The 22322-nt window shown below is 48.5% G+C and overlaps 1 protein-coding gene across 3 annotated transcripts in view; it reads left to right on the top strand.

The window, feature by feature from the left end:
* ESRRB (estrogen related receptor beta) overlaps nucleotides 1–22322 on the top strand; it is a 184942-nt gene that overhangs the window by 56520 nt on the left and 106100 nt on the right. The window contains exon 1 of one of the 3 annotated variants that reach the window (XM_017528575.2): nucleotides 9332–9622. The exons of 1 other annotated variant lie outside the window; for it this stretch is intronic. In XM_017528575.2, coding sequence (XP_017384064.1) covers nucleotides 9573–9622 — 50 coding nt within the window. In that variant the 5' untranslated portion in view covers nucleotides 9332–9572. Of the gene's footprint in view, nucleotides 1–9331; nucleotides 9623–15195; nucleotides 15332–22322 lie in introns of those variants that run through there. One more of the 3 variants, XM_037738511.1, reaches the window with a different exon arrangement.

The raw sequence follows: 22322 nt of genomic DNA, 5'->3' as shown, positions 1-22322 counted from the left end.
GACAACAGCTTGTGTGCAGCACAGGGCGGTACCTAGGTATTTGCCCTTCCATGGGCAGGGACAACCCATCCCTCCTTGCCCCAGGTTTCTCCCCCTCCTTGTGGGGCTCAGACATGCTGCAGAAGGCCTTTGACGCCCTCCACCTTTCTGCAAGTCCCTTCCACATCCAGTTTGCTTTCAAAGCAAGTGCCTCAGAGCTGAGTGTAAAACTCCCTCTGTGTCTTCAGGAAGGGAGAGGAAAGAGGAATTATTGCTCCTCCCTGCTCTGCTGGGCTTGGTGGAATTACCCCAAAGCAGTGTTTATCATGCCATGAAGCTGGATGCCCATGTTTAATGTGCTCTCTGCTCTGACCCCAGGTGTCTCTCTGCATCAGTGCTCTCCAACCAGCGATCCTACAGTCTGTGGCTCAGCCGAGGGTCATTGCTGACAAGTGTATTACCGGTGTTTATCCATATTAAATCTTGTAGCTGTGACTGCCTTTTACCCATTTTTCTAAACTCTCTGGTTCCTCTGTAGTTTCCCTTCCTGCTTTGTCTTGTCCTTCTTGGAAAGGCAAACCCTCCTAAGTCAGGAATTCTATTGAAGCTTGGTGTTCCCAATTGTTTATAAAGAATGAAGATGTTATGGATAGCCATGCTACGAAACTCGAGCCTTCATGTAGAATTGTACTGACCCATTCATAATATATCATTCAGAGCAGCGGGGAGTTCGCCAATGGGACTGCTTTAATTGCAGTATACACCTGTGAAGGTAATGGTCACCCAGCATTTTTCTCATGTAAGAACACAGTTAAAAGCTGTCACCTTGGCCAGCTTTGGTGGCTCAAGCCTGTAATCCCAGCACTTGGGGAGGCTACGGCGGGCGGATCACAGTCGGAAGATCAAGAGCATCCTGGCCAACATGGTGAAACCCTGTCTCTACTAAAAATGCAAAAATTAGCTGGGCATGGTGGCACACACCTGTAATCCCAGCTACTCGGGGAAGCTGAGGCAGGAGAATCGCTTGAACCTGGGAACTGGCGGTTGTAGTGAGCCAAAATGGTGCCACTGCATTCCAGCCTGGAGACAGAGCAAGACTCCGTCCCCCCTACCCAAAAAGCTGTCATCTTAACCATGTTTTACATAGGTCTATACTTTATAAAACACTGACATTTGATTTTTCGTTTCTTTGGGTTTTTTGTTTGTTTGTTTTGACAAGGTCAGGCTCTGTTACTCAGGCTGGAGTGCAGTGGTGTGATCTTGACCTCTGCCTCCCAGGCTCAAGCAATTCTCCTGCCTCAGCTTCCCGAGTAGCCGGTACTTACAGGTGCACACCATGGCATGCAGCCAGTTTTTGTATTTTCTGTAAAGGCAGGGTCTCATCATGTTGCTCAGGCTGGTCTCCAATTCCTGAGCTCAGTTTATTCACCTGCTTCGATCTCCCCAAGTGCTGGGATTACAGGCATGAGCCACCACGTCCGGCCTTGATACTTGATTTTTCTTAAAACCTGGAAGCATTTGCTATTTTTTTCTCTCCCCACAAAACATTTTACTAGAGCAAAAATGAAATGCATTTTATTCCAAAAAATAATTAAGTACGATGAAATTCTACCTTAATTGAGCCATGAGGTAAAACCACATTTGAATGTCCGCAGCGTTGAATTTTCTGTCATCCATACAAGGGAGACAGGCTGTGTCAAGGTGTTTCTTGGCTTCCACTTAACAACAATACCTTACAAGTGTGTGTGGTGCTTTAGAGTTAATTTTCCAAGTGTCCCGTAGGTCATGGTTTCTCTAAAATAGTTATCTTTTAGGATAGACATGTAAACAGAGGTATAATCCGTGAATTTGCAAAGAAATTGTTTATTCTTTCTGTGGCCATTGCTGACCATGGGATTTTTGGAGTTAAAACTATCATCAACCAAAGAGAACTTTTTCTTCTACCAGTGATGAGGCCCTAGAAACAGATTGCTTGCATTACTATTTGTAATCAACGGTGTTTTATGCTCAAATTGTCCCCAGAGCCTGTTGCCAGGGTGTGGTGGCACACGCCTGTAATCACAGCACTTTGGGACCCCAAGGAAGGCGGATTATCTGAGGTCAGGAGATCAAGACCAGGCTGGCCAACATGGTAAAACCTTGTCTCTACTTAAAAAATTACAAAAGTTAGCTGCATGTGGTGGTGGGTACCTATAATCCCAGCTACTTGAGAGGCTGAGGCAGGAAAATTCCTTGAACTCGGGAGGCAGAGTTTGCAGTGAACTGAGATGGCACCATTGTACTCCAGCCTGGGCAACAAGAGTGAAACTCTATCTCAAAAATGATAATAATAATAAATTGTTGCCAGAGTCACAAGAAATTAGATGATAAAGTAATATGTGACGTGGACAAAAACAAGGTCAAGTTTCTTTGTTATAAGAAAAAAAACTCCACAATCCGCTGTAATGGAAAATATTTAATCAGACAGATCATTCATTCAGTCAATAGCTAGTTGTTCAATGCCTCTTAGCTACTAGGTACATATCAAGGTATGGTATTCCTTCTTTCCCCCTCGTCTCCCTCCTCCTTCTCCTTCATTTTCTTTTTGTGTTTCTCCTAGTTCTCTTTTTTTTCCCTTAGAAATTTGGCAGGGGATAAAGCTATTACAGTCATAATGTGCTCCTATTCTCCTGGTAGTTGGGAGGGAAAAAAAAATTTTTGTTTCTATGGAGAAACAAATCTCACTTTCCTCATCCTCCAACCTGCCTGCTCACTGCAGCTGCCATCTTGCATAGGGCCTACAGGAGGAAGAAATCTACGGTAAAGAGAGAACTTTAATATACTAATCAGCTGTGTTGGTGAGAAGGGATCTCGAGGCTCAGAAAAAGGAAAAATTAATGAAGATTTTAAATATCTAGAAGTTAATCCAAGACCCCTGGTAGGGATTTCAGATAACGAAATGGATGACACTGGCGTTGGGAGGGAGCCCAAGCATTTAACCGCTCAAGATGGCCCCTTCATATTTTATCCTTGGTGTCATGGCAGCAGTGCTAATAGGACTTGAGCCTTCTTGCCCCAATAATGGCCCATTACAGCTTCAGGAAAAGCCATCATGTTTCCGCAGCATTTATCTGTCAGCAGGAGACTATTATGGGAGCACAAACTCACATTGTATTAGTGTTATCAGTTAATTATGATCCTTGGGACGAGTGCCAGCCAATGGGCTAGCAGCCTGCTGACCACCACTCAGGAATATAACTCCATACCCCAAATTCAAGCATGAGAGAAGACAGCAGGTCTGCCGAGGCGTGTGGTCAGGGACATTTCCCCTGGCCGGGACCCCATGGAGCACTGTCCCCAGAGATGCGCAGGTGAGGCTCGCTGTCTAGGCCAGGCCCACCTTGGTCACCGTGGCCTGGCAATGGAAGCTCTTCCTGGACACACCTGCCCCAGCCCTCACCTGGGGTGGAACAGAAACGAGCTTGGCTTGCCATTGTCATTCAGACCATTCCACGGAGGCATCCTCCCCATCCTGGGCTGGTGGTAAGAAGTGGCTACACACCATGGGTGTTCCCCAAGGCATCATTCCCACCCGGAAACTTGGGCTTCAGGGAAACGGGGATGGGTGAGGGTCTGGGATGGCATGAACAAACCGTTAGCATTCCCGCACTCACTGGATTTAGAGAGCAAGTGGCAGATCTCCAGAAATGCCTGTTGGGTCTTGTCTTTTCGAGAGGAGGCCATCAAGTTCTCTGCTCTCCTGGAGTCAGAGCTGGCTTCACCAGCTTCTGCTAAGTTGCCTGGCTTGAAAGACGGAAAACGTATCCTCCTATTGTTGGTCCTAGGGCAGCATAGGGCAGGGAGGGAATTTGAGGACCTGAGAGACACTGCTTGCTGCCTCATTTGTGCAAAAATGACGGTGTCCAGGGAGGCTGCCTCAAGAGAGGGAAGATACTACCAAGACTCGTCTCTGTTAAGAGCAGAGATTTTCACCCCACCTTTGGCAAGGAATGCTGTGCTGGGTTTGCCTGCATAGATCATGATGAGACTGCTCTAGTGACCCCTGAGATCTAGGCCCTGGGGTAGGATGGCGTACCCTGAGGGCTTAGGCAGGCTGTGGTGGTGGATGGTTAGAAGAGACCTGGGTTTGTCTAGTTCTCTGACATATTCAGTGCTTTTTGTACCCGGGGAAATAGAGGCATGAGGACAGAGTAGGGGAGGCTGTTTATGAATATTTGTCCTAATTATCTGTCACCTGGAGCATTGTTCATGGTAGGATGGCAGCCTATGACATCGGCATCTACCAATCAGTGCTTCCTTTTTTCCTCCCAGGAAACCACTAGGGGAAGGGTGTGGACACAGAAGCCTGTGTCCCCACTGTCCACTGGGTAAAGAGTGTGTGGAGCATGTTGTATTGAACAGGTTTTTTTTGTTTGTTTGTTTTATTTAGATGGAGTTTTGCTCTTGTTGCCCAGGCTGGAGTGCAATGGCGTGATCTCGGCTCACTGCAAACTCCCCCTCCCAGGTTGATGCGATTCTCCTGCCTCAGCCTCCCGAGTAGCTGGAATTACAGGCATGCGCCACCATGCCCTGCTAATTTTGTATTTTTAGTAGAGACACGGTTTCTCCATGTTGGTCAGGCTGGTCTCAAATTCCCGACCTCATGTGATCCACCTGCCTCAGCCTTCCAAAGTGCTGGGATTACAGGTGTGAGCCACCATGCCTGACCTGGACAGTTCTTATCTATCTTCATATTTCTTAAGAAAGAACTCAAACTCAGAGAAGTAGTGGGTAGGAAAAGCAGTGTGGCTGGGCATGGTGGCTCATGCCTATAATCCCAGCACTTTGGGAGCCCAACACGGGCAGATCAGAAGAGGCCAGGAATTCTAGATCAGGCTGGGCAACATGGTGAAACCCCGTCTCAACTAAAAATACAAAAATTAGGCCGGGCGCAGTGGCTTATGCCTGTAATCCCAGCACTTTGGGAAGCTGAGGCAGGCGGATCATGAGGTCAAGACATTGAGACCATCCTGGCCAAGATGGTGAAACCCCATCTCTACTAAAAATACCAAAATTAGCGTCTGTAGTCCCAGCTACTCGGGAGGCTGAGGCAGAAGAATTTCTTTTTTTTTGAGACGGAGTCTTGCTCTTTTTACCCAGGCTGGAGTGCAATGGCGCGATCTTGGCTCACCGCAACCTCCGTCTCCTGGGTTCAGGCAATTCTCTTGCCTCAGCCTCCTGAGCAGCTGGGATTACAGGCACGTGCCACCATGCCCAGCTAATTTTTTGTATTTTTAGTAGAGACGGGGTTTCACCATGTTGACCAGGATGGTCTCGATCTCTTGACCTCGTGATCCACCCGCCTCGGCCTCCCAAAGTGCTGGGATTACAGGCTTGAGCCACCGCGCCCGGCCCAGAAGAACCCAGAGGTGGAGGTTGCAGTGAGCCAAGATCACGCACTCCAGCCTGGCGTGTGGTGACAAAGCGAGACTCTGTCTCAAAAAAAAAAAAAATTAGCCAGGTGTGCTGGCGGGTGCCTATAGTCCCAGCTACTGAGGAGGCTGAAGTGGGAGGAGGGCTTGAACCCAGGAAGCGGAGGTTGCAATGAGCTGAGATTGCGTGACTGCACTGTAGCCTGGGCTATAGAGCTGAACCTTGTCGAGAAAGAAAGAGAAAGAGAGAGAGAGAGAGCGCAAGAAAGAAAGAAAGAGAAAGAGAAAGAAAAAGCGATAGAGAAAGAAAAAAGAAAGAAAAGAAAGAGAAAGAAAGAAAGAAAAAAGAAAGAAAGAAAGAAGAAAGAAAGAAAGAGAGAAAGAAAGAGAGAAAGGAAGGAAGGAAGGAAGGAAGGAAGGAAGGAAGGAAGGAAGGAAGGAAGGAAGAAAGAGAAAGAAAGAAAGGAAAGGAAAGGAAGGAAGGGGGCAAAAAAGAAAGAAGGCTGGGTGCGGTGGCTCATGCCTGTAATCCCAGCACTTTGGGAGGCTGAGGCAGGGGGATCACAAGCTCAAGAGATCGAGACCATCCTGGCCAACACAGTGAAACCCTGTCTAAAAAAAAGAAAGAAAGAAAAGAGACTTGTCTTTTAAGATTTAGGAATAAGTAGAAGTCCAATGACCACAGATGGCAGATGGCATGCTTTGCCAGATATTCTCTGTGTGACCTTGGGTAGGTCACTTCACGACACAGGGAAATTTATGAATTTCCTTTGTCAAATCTGATGATGATTCTAAATGATTCTCTGAGTCCCTCCTAGCTGTAAGGTTCTGTGAATGTAATGAATATCAATTTAAAGATGTTTGTCATAAAAACAGTGTAAGCTGCTGTCATCTTATACCCTCCACACTTACTGCGTCTAATAGCTTTTGTCCCCTTACTTTCGGCTGACTTGCCCACCTGGGGGTGCCCGTACTGGGGCAGAGGGTAGTGAAGGGGTGGCTTAGAGCTCTTGCTGGGCATGGATTACAAGTAGCTCCTGCTCTCAGGTGGGCAGTAAAAGAAATCATGATTGGTTGACTGCATTTTAGGCTTGAAGAAACCCAAGAACCCTGCCCGCCCCACTCCACCCCTGCACAGCCTTCGTTTTCTGGAGAAGAGATGACTTTGGCAAGGTCACACAGAGAAGTCAGGACCCAATCCCAGAGTCCTTTACTGTCCCACACTGCTGCCTCTCCAGCCAGAGGCATGGAGCCTGACCCTGGCTTTGGGAAGGAATCCATCCTCCATGAGCTGGCTGAGAGCAGAGCAGGAAAAATGTGGGCGCCATGCACAGTGTGGGACCCAGGCAGGTTAGTCTGGAGAATCACAGGAGGAGCCTGGACCTGCCAAGTTGGATCATGCCACTAGGGTGTCCGGGCGGCTGGCCCTGATTCCTGCTCTTGCAGAGTCAGGAAGGAAAAGAGAAAGATCTGGCCCTGGGGCAGTGTGAGAGGAGGCTCAGGCAGAGGAAGGCTGAGGAAGCCTAGGTCTCCAGGAACTGATTCCCGCCTGGAAGACAATCAGCTAGTGCCCAGAGATGAGGCCCTGGGTCACCTTTGTGCCTGGACCTTAGAGGCAGAGAATAATTGTATGCAAGCGTTAGCCTAGTTTTTTAGCCAATGCAGACTCCAATTTCTCCTCATTTGCTCCCAGTGGCTTTGAATCCACTGCTCTGGGCTGTGAAGTGGTCTTTCTTTTCAGGTGATGAAGAATACTTTGTTTCTACCAAATGTGTTTTGTTTCCAGTTAAAAACGGTGCACCCACACAGAGTAAGGAGTCAAAGGGCCCCAGACAACCCATCAGGGCCTCACCTTCTTCCTGGGCAATGGCCTGTCACTCAGCAGGCTGTGGCATTCCACTCCAAAAGACTACAGGTTAACCATTCATTCCGCAAAATCTCCACCAAGCAACTGTCATGTGCCAGGCACCTTTAGATGCTAGGGATTCTCTCGTGAACAAAAAGAGACATGGTCCCTGCTCCCATGAAGCTTGCAGTCTAGTGAGAGAAGGGTGGAGGAGGGAAGTATCATTCATGCCAGTGCGCAGTCAATTGCAAACTGTGATAAATTACCCAAAGCAAAGTGAACCAGAGGAAGTGCTGGCATGACATGGAAGGTGAGCCCTTCTAGATGGCAGGTACAAAGACTGGGGCACAGAGGGAGGGCAGCAGGGGCTGTGGAGAGGAACAGAGGGACCTGCAGAAACCTGTCATAGGACGCCTTCCTTGGAGGCCAAGGACTGGGGCCTCTTTCCTAATTACAACAACGGGACATTGGGTGTGCATTTTGCAAAGCACTCCCTGGCTGCTGTGTGCCTGGAGAATGGATTTCAGTGGGGCAGAAAGGATGCGGAGAAACCAGTCACTGAGGTCTTGGCGAGAGATGATGGTCATGTTCTAGAAGCCAGGCTCAAGGGACGCATCTCTGCACCCTTCTTTCTTTCTCTGATGAAGTGCCTGTGTGATTTTTTAAAAAATCGGGGGCTGCTGGGGGGCTACTGACAGAGGAGACGTCTTCATCCATCTCTCTGTGAGATGCCTTCCTGAGCCTTGAGCCCAGAATCCCACTCGCCCGTCCACTTCAGCACATGTGAAAAATCTCAGCTCTGTTTCCCAGCCTGCACGAGCGCATTTATCCAAGTCAAAAATCATCTGCCATCGTGCTGCCCACTCCCCCAGCCCCTGCCCGGGCAGCCAGCCCCTCCTGGGGTTTCTCACAACCCTCCCTGCTTTTATTCCTGAAGTGCTTGAACATTGCCTGCAGTTACACTCCATTTAGACATTATTTTGATGATAAAATTATGTCTTCCCCCCTACTGCTCATTGTCTTCTGCAGAATATAGGAGAATAGGTGGTGGTCTCTCCTGAGGGCTTTTTCCCCCTTTTAAATAATTCTATACCTACCCCCCTCCCCCTACTCATTTGAATCATCAAATTGATTATTATCCCTGTGGCTGGCGCATCTCAAAAGATGAAAAACCCCAGAAGCAGAGTTGGGGCATGACTTACAGCTCATTTTGGTACAGTGGCAGCCCATAATATTCAGGTTCACTGAGGGAGCAGCGGATGGGGATGCAGGTGTTTGTAGCTGGGGATTCAGGTGTGTATTTCAAAGTGTGTGCTTGTGCCTTGGAGTGGATGTGGCAGGTAAGTTGATAATTTTCACCACGATTGTATTTTCCTAAACAGACAGAAATTTATTTGCCCATATCTGTGTCCTGGGTACATTTCAGAGAGCTGCCAATGACGAGAGCATCACTTCATACATTGAGAGAACGTTTTATAGATGCTCACCCTGCATCTAGCCATATGAGAGTGGTGCAGAACTGACTGGCCCAGGTGATAAGAGCTGGGAAGGGAATCTGTTTCTCTCCTGCCTTCTTGCTGTGCCTCACCTGCTGGCCTGACCCTTTGCACTTTTGCCCACACTGCACAGGGTTTGAGGCTGCCTCTTCTCTTTGGCGTGTGGGTGGAGAAATGTGACTCATTTTTAATTTGGAAAACAAATCGATTGCAGAAATCCTGAGAGGTGAGTTTGCTAGGCCTACCAGTTAAAAGATGGGATGGGGTGACTGGGGGGTATGTAAGCAGCAAATCTCCCCCCACCCCAGACCCACCTGGCAGTTGGGCATTTTCCCCCCTTTAACTGCGAGAAGGCAGGCCTTAGGGCTCTACCACCCAGTACTCCTACTGCTCGGAAGGTGGGGACCTCGCGCGCAGAGCGTCTTATTCCATTGAGGTCTCTCTGGCTCACCCCCCTCCCCCCACCCCAGCTTGATTCTGTCACTTTAAGTCCAGCCCCTGAGAGATAGCCAATAGGAGCCAAACCATACATCAGTCTCCCAGCCTTAAAGCTACAGTAGGGTTAGTGGGCTCCAAGTCTCTGGTGCCCCAGCCTCCTCCACGGCTTCGCATCCCCTCTGCCCGCTCGCTCCGGAGCGTGCGGATGAGTGGGAGCGCCGGGCCGTGCGCGCGCGGCTCTCTGCCTCCCACTCCCTAGCCGCGGCCGCGTCCTCCCACTCTGCGTTCTCGCGCTCACTGTGCCCTGCCCGGGCTCGCACCTTGCCCGTGCCCTTCACTCGCTCTTCCGCGTGATTTCCCCGCCGCCTTTCTCTACCAACTGGGAATGCTAAAACGGGACTGATGGACGTGTCCGAACTCTGCATCCCGGACCCCCTCGGCTACCACAACCAGTAGGTGCCCTGCTTCTCGGTCTGTCTGTCCTTCTGCCTGTCCGGCTGTCTCTGTCCTGGGGATCGCAGTTCCTCTTCTGCACATTCTTGTGTAAAAGTGGAAGGGACTTCAGGGGGCACTTGGGGGACGTAGGAGGGCGAAAGCCGCACACTTCTGGGTTTCTTTCTCAGGCGTAAACCTGCCCTAACTTTTCCCTCTTTTACAAATCCACACTTTGAGGCAAGAGTGGCGCTTTCTCATGCACTTTCTCCCTTTCTCTCTCCTCTCTGATCTTGCTCCGGGGTGAGAAAATATTTGAGTTTTTGTGGAGTGGAGCAAGAGAAGAGGCAGAAGCCCAAAACAGGTGCAGGGCTGTGGTTGCAAGGAGGTCCCGTCCCGTCAGAGAAAGCCTTCCTGCGGGCGCTTTCTTTTATTATTTTCATCCTGGGGACCAAAAATGATCCCGGCAAGAAAGAGAAAATCGAACAATCGAACGCGCCGTGTCGGTTTGGAAACTGCATGTGGCCAGTGCCACGTTCGCCCCACGGTCCCTGAGGGGCGCCCCGAGGGTGCGCACGTGGCGCGGCGGATCCAGGGCGCCCGGGGGATGCGGGCCCAGCGCTGCGTCGTAGGCAAAGTTCGTTCACCGCTTTGCGGGAGGCTGTGCCCCGCGGAACAGACGGGCACTATTTCACTGCCCTGAGGCAGCTTTGCGCTCGCGGTGCCAGAACCTGGGGTTATCCGAGCGAGCAGCGTGGGCGCTGGCGGCAGCCGGGGCCTCCAGAAGCGACTCTCAGGAACCGCGGGTCCCCAGCCCCGGGGCAGCGCACCGAGAGCGCGGAGTGGGAAAGTGACCTGATCGACCAAGCAGCGGGTGGCCAACCCTCGTGATCTGTCCGGGCTCTAGAGGGGCGGGGGGTCTAAGTCTATCCTCCTAAGGGAAACCTTAGAAGGTTTCCCTCCTCCACGGTCGCTGCCCCACCTGCTCGGGTACCTGCCTGGGTCTCCTCTAGGGCGCTGCGCACCCCACGGCGCGCCTGGAGGGTGTCCCGGAGTCAGGGTGTATGCGTGTGCAAAGCGGTTCCTCGGAAGGTTTAATAATAATAGTAAAATACAACTCTAGGTTCTCACGGACAGCTTTCCTGCTTAACTTTGTGCTCTTGTTCCTTTTTCTGACGCAAACTAAACTATCAAAGTCAGCGTTTCTCCAGCTCCAAGGTCCTTTCATTTTTGTACCACTCGCTCCCCCTCCCAGCAAGAACCACGACTACACCTCTAAAATAAATACTGTGGATAATGTGGGGTCCCAGGAAGCACCTTGCTCCTCTCCTGTCTGCACCGACCACATCCACCACTGTACACCCGCGCTAGAGCGAGCGCAGCTACACGGCAGGGCTTGTGTTGTTGACCAGACTGTCCCTGCTTCTAGCTTGGGGATTTTCCCCACTCCGCCCTGGGGCAGAGGGCCCTTTAGATGCCCCCAGAATGTCTAAGGCGCTGGTCTGGAAGAGGAATCCTTAATCATAATGGATTCAGATTTCCATCAGCTTGAAAAGTGCCTTTCACTCCCTTTAAAGGTTAGATTTCAGCTTGCCTACCTGGGGTGGGGATGGGGTGGGGGGAACGTGAGGTTAGTGAGGCTGTGGACAGTATTTGGTGCTTGTGGGGCATTTCGTTACATAAAGTGATCAAGTATGACAAATATTGGATATTTAAATTATTAAGGCTCCTTCTCTCCAGAGGTGACTTCTTTAGTTGAGCATGAAATACTTATGTATTTGTCCCTGGCTCAAGTCATAGTCAATAAATATGAAAATTCGTATGAAGGAAGTACATTATTTGATTATGCTGACCAGAAAAGCAAGGGTTGAGATGGAGGCTTCAACAGCTGGGTAATTCATCGAGTTGACGGCAGCCCTGACTGGAGTTTGAGGAGAAATATGGGCAAAAAGGCAATGTCAGGGAAAGCAGCAGAAGGAAGTGAGGGAGCCGAGGTCCTGGGGGTCTGGGAAAGGTTTGAAGTGGAAATCATTTACAAACGAAGCTTGACAGGGGTTTAGATCCCCAGCTCTTCCCGGTTTCTTTGCAAGGAATTAGCTTCTCACTCCACAGGGCGCAGGAAAAGCCAAAAATATACCTGCCGCCTCCACCGAGGAACTGAGCACCCCTGTGAGATGTCATTTCTCAAAGCCCAGGACCCGCTGGGCAGCAGCCCAGGCACTGGTGAGCTGGGCTCCTATACAGATGTGTGCCCGGGGAGGGTCTGCATACGCTGTGGCATAGAGGGGCATCATTTCAACGACGGGCTTGTGGAGATCGGGGGCTGGTATCGGGGGCTGGTGTCTGGGGAGACATCTTTCTGACCTCTACCCCAGGGCTTTGTGACATAGCTTTAGAGCCATGGATAGCAAAGTAACAGAGCGGGGGACTGGATTCTTTGGTTTGGTGGAAGGATAGTAGGACAAAGCCATTCATTACAGTGCCAGCGTTTCTCAGGGAACATTTAGTGAGTGGGTTCATGTATGTTCTACTCAGAGTTTTGACCCATGTGGATTGGTTGACCTTCCCAGACTTGAGAAAACCCAAGGGCACAGGAACGAGTTGAGGGAGGAAGCACTCTCTGGTCCTCCCTTTTGCTTCTAACACACGGAGAGCATTTGTGAATGCTGTAGTGTCATTCTCACTTCCCCAAGTGAGAAATAACACACACACAGAGAAACACACACACTTACCTTCCTACCTTTCTCTCCTTCATTTTCATTTTCCTGTAGCCAATCCTGTAGGTGACTCCATTATCCTTTCTAATCAATATTTTATGTACATATATAATCAGCCAGAGCAGAGTGGAAGGCAGCGTGCTCGCCTGTGTGTGTCTGTGTACAAATGGGTCCATGACTGGACCAGCTGGAGACCCACGGCACACAGCCTGAGGGGGTGTCTTCCCCTCGGTCCGATGACCACTTTGCTGTTGTTAAAGAAACAAAGAACAAACTGTCCTGAAGTTAAATATGTGGGTTCACACGTAGGAAAAATGCCACATGGTAATTCAGAGTCAGTGACCCGGAGAAAAACAAAGGGGGAAATTAATTTTTAATGGTACATTTAAAAATAAATCAGAGTGAGGACATTAATCTCGGTTTTCCAAGGGAGGGGCTCTAGGAAATAAACCTTTATGTGCCCTGCTGGAGGTATGCGCTGCCGTGGAAGAGGATGGGTGACAGGAGGTGGGAGGTGTTCAGGCCTGAAAGCGACAAACTGGGAGGAGACCTTATGTGAATGTTGGAGGCCCCTGTCCGGGGTAAGGCCCTTTCCAGCTCAGTGAGATCCTGACATCACTGGAAATTTCCTCTTGGAGTTTGTTACTTCCCCCAACGCTTTTCATTTTAGAAACAATCCTTTATTTTGCTGATAATGAGGACACATGAAAAAAATCTGTTTCTTACCAAAAAACCCACAAAGAACCTGGCCACCAAACAGGAACCTTTTTATTCTATTGATTTGGAGTAATCAATGAATATTCCATTTAGTCTGGGAGAGGAGGGGCAGAGGGGACTTTGGGGGAAAGCACTTCGAAGGAGGTGGTGGTGACAGAGATTTCATGTCACATCCTGACTTCTCACAGCACCCCCAGCCCTAGCCCGAGGGCCCTTATAACTTTGTCCTGCCTGCGCTCCATTTATATTTCTGATAATGGGACATTTTGCCAAGTGGTTCTTAAAGATCATCTAAACTCATTAAAAAAGTTTGTCCCCTTCCTCGGTCCTCTGCAGAACGCCTTGTTTCTTTTAAGCAAAGCTCTGCCTACCTCTGATGGGCCGGAGGAAGGATGGGTGTGAGAGAGACATTGAGGGAGTGTGTGCATTGGGGTGAGCGGTGGCGTTGGCCATGAATGACTGGGATTCAGCAGAGGACAGAGTTCAAAGACAGTAGACAACAGGACACAGGATGCTTTTGGCCTGCCTCTGCAGCACCCTTCTCTAGTACTTGTCTTCCCAGGCCCTTTAAGTGACTTCAAAATGATTACAGTTCTTTTTGGTTCCAAATTTAAGGGAAGAGGTAGAAGATACTTAGACCGTAATGTCTTCTTTCAAAGTAAAGCCCACACCACACCTTGATCACCTCCATTCTGGTGTCCCGCCACACCTACTGGCCACCGTCGGGTCTCTGTCCATTTCTCTCTGAAGTGAGACCCTCTAAGTGCTCTTGCTGCTGAGCAGGAGCGCTGTCCAGAATTAGCGAGGATGCCGCACAGTTCCACATGGAGTCTGGTGGCTCTTGACTGAAAGTTACTGGGATGGGGAGCCTCAGTTTGGCTTGAATGTTCAGCCTCTGGGGTCCTCCAGTGACTCTACAGTCCCTAGAGGTGCTGCCAGTGCAGAGTCTGAGCAGGGACCCCAGGAAGCCAGGAGTGTGCAAGTTGAGAATGGACTGGAACTAGGCATATCTGGTCCAGAGTCTTCCTGAACATCCTGCTTTGCGCTTGAAGCCTTTGCTGATTTTTAGAGATAAATCAAAGACCTTTTTAGCATGTATGAGCTGGTGACCCCTGATTGGACTGTTTCCCCTTCTCTGGTGGGTTTCCCCTTCCTCAGCCCCAGCAGTCTTAGACCTCTGGGGACAGTCACAGATGTGGTCTTCCCTCAGAGGAGGGGCTCATAGGCTTTGGGTGGCCCTGGTGTCCCCTGGCATGGCTGGGGTGGGATTATATCCTGGTAGCCCCATCGGCTGGTGTGGCTTCGTCCCTGTGCAGGGAGGTTGTGGTGTTTATAATTGCAAATGTAATTAGCAGACCAGCTCTGGGGGACTGGGATGCTCAACTTCTCTGCACATCACGGTGACCCCTGTAATGGCTGGCCCGGCAGATTAACCCTCACCGGGCCAGCCTGCCTCCTGCCACTGGTGAGGCTACTGACCTTTTCTGATAATGGCAGAGTTGTCCTGGGACCACACACCTTCCTTGGAGGGGTTGTCAGGGCAATGACTGGGAAAGATCCGTAGTTGGGAGGTTTTTCCTTCCCTAGGGCACTGGGCTAGTGACCCTCGAGTCTTGTGACACTGTCCCCTGAGCACCAGGCTGTGCTGGGGCATTTCTTCCTTCACTTTCTTGGCCACACTGGAAGGACGTCACGGCAAGACTTGGAGTGCACGCTGGTCAGTTCTGTGGCTCTAGAGAGACTCACTGTGATGTCCATCTGGTGCTCCTGGGTTCAGCGGGCAGTAGTTTGTATTCACCCATCTCATCAGCTTCTTCTCAGAGCCAGCTTGGGGGAGGTGACTGCTCGCTGGCTCCTGGGCTCTGAGCAGGTGTTCCAGAGGGCTGGATCGCTTCAGGTGGTCCCACTCAGATTGGTGTAGGGAGGCTGGTCATAGGAGAGCATGGACTCAGTTTATTTCTGGAAACAGAGACCTCCCCAGTTAACCATCCAACAAAAAAGACATCAAAACACCAGACAAGCAAGGAACAGGGAGCTGCAAAGTCTTTTCCCTCCCTCCTATGAGTGTGCTTGTGTCTGCCTCTCTAGGGTGCCCTTCTGTACTGATCAGATTTAAAATCATCAAGGATCCTAACAGGACCTTTATTTATAAGTCATGGCTTAACAGAGTGCCAAGCCCTTCCGTGCTGCCAATAAAGCCCCTGTTGCAGAGGATGTTTCTGAACCCTGAAACATCAAAACCCGTGTCCGCCCCTAAGAGAGTTTCCGCCGTGGGAAATCTATGTGTGCCCATGTGTGAGTGTGTTCCGATGGGTAACCCTCCTTAAGATGGGGTGACAGTGGAGAGGGGTTTCTGCTATTTAAACATGTTCCTGCTGCCTGCTATGCCCCTCGCCTGGGCTGAGGTCCGGCTGTGGCCAGGTTCCAGCCGTGCCTTGGGATTGGTTTGTCCATGGTGCAAAGGGGACTGCAGGGGTACCTGGTGGGTGGCTGTTTCTCTAGTTTGCCCAGAGGATTTCAGTCTTTCTTAAGAGCCTCTCTGCAGTTTTCTGGCTTGGGGAGGGCTGGGGCAAACCCCAGAGAGGGAGAGAAGGGAGTCCTGCCCTTCTCCAGGGTAACAGATGGCCACACTCAAAGGAACATTTGGACCATTCTGTTCCAGGTTCTCGACTTCCCCTTCTCTCCCTGGAAATAGCCATTGACAGGCTTTGGCTTAAAGGGTCAACTGTTTTCTTAAATCAAGGAAAATCATACTGGTTAATCAGCCCAGGGGATGTTCACTATGGAATCAGACTAGGTAGAAAAAAATGATTGGCTAAATGTCTTAAATTCAGAATTGTCTGAGTTCGAACTAAGATTGTATAAATCTGAAACAAAAGTTTTCCTAGGGCTTAGAGATAGAATTTTTTTCATCTTCATTTTGCTGTGCTTTTAAACCTATACACATTTTGGTCTAAAAGTTACTTTTTTTGAAAAAAAGTCTTTTCTTTGTTCCTTAGGACTTTAAAATATTCTATTCAATATTGTCGTTCGGCGTCCCAGGATTAAACCTTTTCAGGGAACGGTTTTCTGGAAAATGTTATTTTATTTCTCAATGTCATTTCATTCAGAGGTCAAAAGGCAGTTAAACAAACTCCAACAAGGTTTTGTTTTTATCTTCTGATTTCAAATGTGATCAATTTTTATTTAAAATCATATCAGAGACCTCTCCTGCCAATTACAATGGCAGTCAGCCCCGTGCCTGACCATTGGTGCTTACTAAAATCCTGCATTTAAAACTGTACGAACATCAAGTGTCCAGTTGAATTCAATCTTTTCTATCGAGGAAACCAGGAGTTAAAAAACCCCAAATACTGAATGTGATTTTAGCTTGGCTCTTTTATTTTCAATGGCTTGAACTGACTTGAGTTCATAAATTCGTTTTTTTGTTTTATTCTTTCTGTTAATTCATTTTGAAATTTTTACTGTATTTATGTTTTTGGTATTGTTGCCTGGCTTCTGCTTTAAAAATGACGCCTGATAAAGGGTTTTTGAGCATCGTTGGGCTTTTCATGTGTTCCTGACTTCTGAAGGGCAAAGAACAAGGAAATACAGGTATAAGGAAATGCTGCAGGAGAGGATGGACGGGGTGAAGAAGGGTGATCTTTTAGATGAGATTTCTCTCGTGTTTTACAATTTAGCATTTTCCTTTGTCTTCATCTTTCCCCTCTATTTTTATTCCAACTTGTCGCAGTTCGCCCTCGTCCTTTTATCCCTCCTCGACTGTTTTGGAGGAAGAAGTGTAGGTGTGTGGTCTGCCTAAGTGTGAGTGTGAGAGTGTGTGTGTGTGTGTGTGTGGCTGTCTGAGCTGTTCAGAGGTGCTCAGCATGATTAGTTGGGTAAAGTCCCAAAGCAGAATGCCTATAAGTGTCCCCTCTGTTCTGATTCAGCCATCGATGCCTTTATCACTGACCGGCTCACTTTTTGGTGGAAAAGACGAGCAGGGTAAAGACCTGCTGTTCACAGGTCAATTTCAGGTGGTCTGTGTGTTTGAGGAGCGTGGTGATAGGGGCTGCGGGTGTGGGTGAGGGCATGAAGAAGCACTAAAGTTTATTCAAAACCAATTTTCAAATCCCTCCCTTCATCTCACCCCCTATGCTTGGAACCCTAGTTTGGGATCTTAGTGATGCCCAGTAAATGAGCTGTTGTATGCTTTTGTTTTTGTCTCCCTAATCGATGAGCAGAAAACATTTCCTTTTGATGGTGAAACAGGCCTTCAGCATGCAGAGTGCAGTATTTATCCTCTTCCTTTTTGCTTCGCTCTTTGTCATTTGTCTCTTGGGTGTGTTGACATTGTCTACCTAAGCAGTCACGCTAACAAGCTTTGGCAGAAAGAAGGCTGCTTTTACAGAAATAGTAGCAATTTTAATGTGATGGTTATAATAATTATGATTACAGTAATCACAGCTTGTACCTTTTTCTTTCCAAAAAGCACAAAGCAATTCTCATAATCATTTTTCTCATAGTAGCTGGATGAGGGTGGCCGTTTCTTGCTCCCAGACATAAATATCTTCGTGCAAACATAAACATGCAAAAGCGTCAGGTTTGCATGTCTGAATTCATCCAGGAGCAAAAACTGCCTGGTCTTTGAATATGAACAGGCAGGTAGAGGAGAATGCGGTGTTAACCACCCGGCCCCCCTGAGAAATGCTGAGTGCTTTGCCTTTGAACGAAGACGGGAGAGGTGTTTCTTGTAAGCGATACTGTGCCAAGTTTGACCCCACTACCACCAGCTTCTATGGCTTGTGCCATGCTCTGCCTCCCGGTTCCCCCTTGGTCCTTGGTCCCTCTAGCTGCGTTCTTGTGAGAGGTTTGCAGACCAAAGGTACAGAGAGGACAAGGGGAGTTATGACTTGGTGCATATGAATATCTGGGAAAAGAATCGTGTGAAGAGAGGCAAAGTCATCTCTCTACCCTTGATCGCCTTTTTGGCCATTTGGCTTCTATGGGGCCGTTGTCCCTGCTCCTGAGTACCTCAGCCTGCACTCTGGAGGCTATTAGGGGGAGGTCATCAGGGAGCTGACCTCTTTGAATTTCCATGACCCCTCTTACGATGCTTCATGGCAACTCCCAGGCCTGAAGCCTGCTCACCTACAGACCGTGCTCATCTGTGCGTTACTTTAGAATCTGGCAATGCTTTTGTTATTTCCTCTCATTTCCTTTTTTTGTATATATATCGTGGAATGAAAAAGCAGCTCTGCTTCACCTAATATTCCAGGTTCCCATAGCTGTCTTGTTTTTTTTCCACCTTAATATTCTTACTCATGTTCTTACTCAATTCCTTTCCTCAGGAAAAGAAAACAAAACCCCAAAGCTTTGGATTATTAATTGATTATTAACCGATTTAACAAACAAAACATTCCACCCCCAAGGAATGCAAGCAAGACTTTGGCTGTGCTGCTCAGGTTGAGATCTGCTTTCTTCCCTCAATCGGTGAGAAATTTTATAGCTTCAATTCCCTTGTTGGACCCTGAGTAAAAAATTAATTCATGAATAATAAAAACCAATCAGTCTTGTTGAGTTTAAGAAGGATTAGGAGAAAGGGTGTTTTTTCTTACAAAGAACACTTGGAATCTGTGTGTCACTGTCACCAAGTGTTTGGAGGTGGCTTGAGTGTGCCTTTATTTACGGCAAGTGAGCTGTTGATTATCCCAAATATAACACATCTTCCTCAGTTGTAAGGCCGGCTTACTGCGATTGTTTCGGGGTTCCCACCCACTACTCTCCCACCATCCGGTACTCCAGGCCAGTGATAATTCACTGAAATTAAGACAGTTTCCTGTGTAAAGTGGCATATAACCAAATAGCAACCTACCTGGCCTTGCATTATGAATAAGACCATTTGTTGATGGGATGGAGTCCTTCTTGGTTTCCCTCCCCTTTCTTTCTCAGGAAGTAATTGACCAGAAATTTACATGCTTCTCTGAGAACTACAGAAATTAGTTGTGTAGATTCTCTTTTCAGTTTCCACTAATAGTATCTACCTCCCACGGTTGTTTTGAAGATTTAGTGAGATGACAAACACCAGGCACATAGTAGGTGTGCATTAAATGTCCAGTGTTATTAATTTTTCGATATTATCTTTTGGACATTACTTTTTATTCCTTTGACATAATTTCACAATTATAGTCTTCCCTAGCAGTAAGATTAGGGTGCTTGAACTGACTACTTTGTTTAATGTGATCAATACGGCTTGGGTTTCTGTATCTAACACAAGGGGATTAAAGAAGGAATTACTATTTGGGGTGGTGAGGATAAATAGGAAATTTTCCTCTGAATGAATCCCTATATTCTCAGTCTCATGGGTAGGGTTGTCCAGTAAAATACAGGATACCCAGTTAAATTTGAATTTTAGATAAACGCGAGCATCGTTTTTTGTGTAAGTAAATCCCATGCAATATTTGTTAAATCTGGCAACCCTACCTACCCATAACTGTTTTTCTTAAATTAGTCTGATGAAGAAACACATTGCCCTTTTTTTTTTTCCTGCTTTTGACCAAGCCCCAAAGATTGATTCTGTGTTCAGTTTTTTCAATTTTTTTTTTTTTGAGATGGAATCTCACTCTGTTGCCCAGGCTGGAGTACAGTGGCACGATCTCGGCTCACTGCAACCTCTGTCTCCCGGGTTCAAGCGATTCTCCTGCCTCAGCCTCCAAGTTGCTGAGACAACAAGTGTGTGCCACCACACCCGGCTAATTCTTTATTTTTAGTAGAGACAGGATTTCACCATGTTTGCCAGGCTGGTCTCGAACTCCTGACCTCAGGTGATCCGCCCGCCTCAGCCTCCAAATGACCATCTTTAACATTTTGCCAATATGAACTTGTTAGTCTTGCCACGCCCTTAGATAAGTCAGTGGGTGAGTTCCGTCATCCAGATATATTGATAGAGTTACAATTAAGTAAATAAATCTACTGAATGAGGTCTCCTAACAGCATCCAGGACTATTCAATTTTGCCTTAGGGAGGTAAGGGTAAGTCAAGTCTTTTGGGGAACCTGTTTGTGCCTCATGTTTCCCTGACAAACGGGCTGGGGTGCCGGACTGCCTGAACCCAAGACCCCGGAAACTGGAAGCTACCCTGGCCCCACCTTGGAGGCCAAAGCAGCAGCCTCTCCCTACCTCCCCACACGAGGACAGGAGACTTACCCTTGGGAGGGTTTCCCAGGAGGGCTGAGGGAAAGCCGCCCAAATCAGTGTTAGGTAGTGCAGCAGGGAGGTTTAGGGCTCCAAACCTGAAGCAGAGCCAGTTGACAGCATGGATGAACCGGGGCTCGTCAGCAGGGCACCAGCGGACCCCAGCTTCCCTTCATTCACCTCTACAAACAGCACAGTCGCACAGCCCGGGTGAACACAACCATTGTTTTAAGCCTGGTGCCCTCCCGGCCCAGGGTACGGGAAATGGAAGAACTCTAGTGCCCCCTACAGGCACTCACTGGCACTGCACCCCATGGGTGACGGTTGCAACAGAGCCTTCCCTTGATGGGAAGGAATATGGAGAGTGCCCCAGGGTGAGCCTTCAGAAGCAGAGGAGTGAGTGCAGGACCCTGGCTTTAGAAAGCAGATCTGTTTTTCATCCTTCCGAGCTATGCTCCATGCAATTTAGCACTGCAGCTGCCTTGTAGTGTGGTATGCCCCCCCCAAGCCCTGGTATGCATGCATGCATACCTACGCAAGACACACTCACTGCCTCTGTGGCTTGCCTGACCTCCAGACGGGCTGGAAAGTGCTCAGATCTCATTTGGTCTGAGGAATGCCCTCCAGCTGCCGAACAGGCAGAAGCCATGCAGCCAGCACCATTTTCAGAGCCGAATACTGGTGTTCAGATGCTCTTCTCCAAGCCAACTAATTCTCTGGGGGATCATTTTAGGATTTGGTGTAAGAAAAGCTTCTGAGGGGAGACAGGAGGGATAAATATAAAGTGTAAGGCCAGAGATGGGTGATTGTAATAGTAATAGTTGTAGTAATTGACATTTATTGAGCATTTACTGTGTGCCAGGCTTTGTCCCAAGAATATTTCATGTATTAAACCATCATTTCCTCACAACAACTCTAGGAAGTAGGTATTAGTACCGTCTCCCATTTCATAGGTAAAGAAGCTGAGGTACAGAGACGTTAAGTCATTTTCTGAAGGTCACACAGCTGAGAAAGCCGGATTTGTCTGGCTGCATGCCTGCACTCCTCACCCCCATAATGAGTTATGTGTCACTAATTGCATCTAGAATTTTAGCTTTCTAACTCCTGCCTTCAGAACACCCCATCTTAGCTGTGTGGATCTAACACTTGGGTAATGTTTAAGGTGGAGGTGGAAGGGGAAAAGACCAAGACCTATGTCTTGGTTCTAAAAAAAGTAAGGCAAAAGAATTGCTGCACAGAGTCAGACCTCTTGTCCCCCAGCTCAGCTTCCATCCTTGTCCTTGGCACAGGAGAAGGCTGTGGAAAGGAACTTTTGGTCTTCCTGACGTCATCCTCTAAGCACCCATGGCCAACCTCTGGAGACCACCCAGTGGTCTGACCCCCTCCATGCCTCTCCTGGAGTCTATCATAAACAAATCTGGAAGCTGACTTCCCTCTTCTCAGCCTGCATTTTCTCCTGTGCCATGCCTTCCCATCATTGTCCTATCGCCCATTCTCCAACGGTTCTCAAGTCTAAGTCTCAGTGCCCTCCCTTGGTGCTCGTCTTGGATTCCCGCAGGCACCATGTGCAAAATCAAAGACAGCATCACACTCCAAACCTGCTTCTGCTCATGTCTCTTCAGGCAGGGAAGCAGCCAAGCCAAGATATGGAGTGTATCTTTAGTTCTTCCCTCCTGCTCTTCCTTGTGGAGCCCCCTCCTACATCTGGAAAACTTTTGCCTATGTATACACCTCAGATCTAGTCCTTCTTATGTTGCTTCCCCGACACTTGTCTGCTTGGCGAACTTGTATTTATCCTTTAAAACCCTGCCCAGGTATCCCGCTCTATCTGAAGCATCCCTGACCTCTCCCTGGGGGAGCTAGTCTCTCTCTCTCCTTGCCGCCGTTCTCTGCCTCATGCCCCTGACAGTCTTACGATCTGTTGGATTTGAATGTTTGAATAGATCATGAGGTCCTAGAGTCCAAGCTCATCTCTGTGTCCCCAGTGGTACAGAGTAGGTGTTTAATAAATGTTGGCTGAGCTAACCTGGGGGGATTGAAAGTAGATAAAGGGGAGCCCTTGGGAGAAAAGAGGGAGAAAGAAGGCCCTGGGAAGAGGTAACCAGGAGAGCACC

The sequence above is a fragment of the Cebus imitator genome, unplaced genomic scaffold (assembly GCF_001604975.1).
Source record: "Cebus imitator isolate Cc_AM_T3 unplaced genomic scaffold, Cebus_imitator-1.0 Scaffold54, whole genome shotgun sequence".
Classification (NCBI taxonomy): Eukaryota; Metazoa; Chordata; class Mammalia; order Primates; family Cebidae; genus Cebus; species Cebus imitator.
The sequence above is the reverse complement of the archived record's forward strand: the minus strand, read 5'-3'. Positions and strand labels throughout refer to the sequence as shown.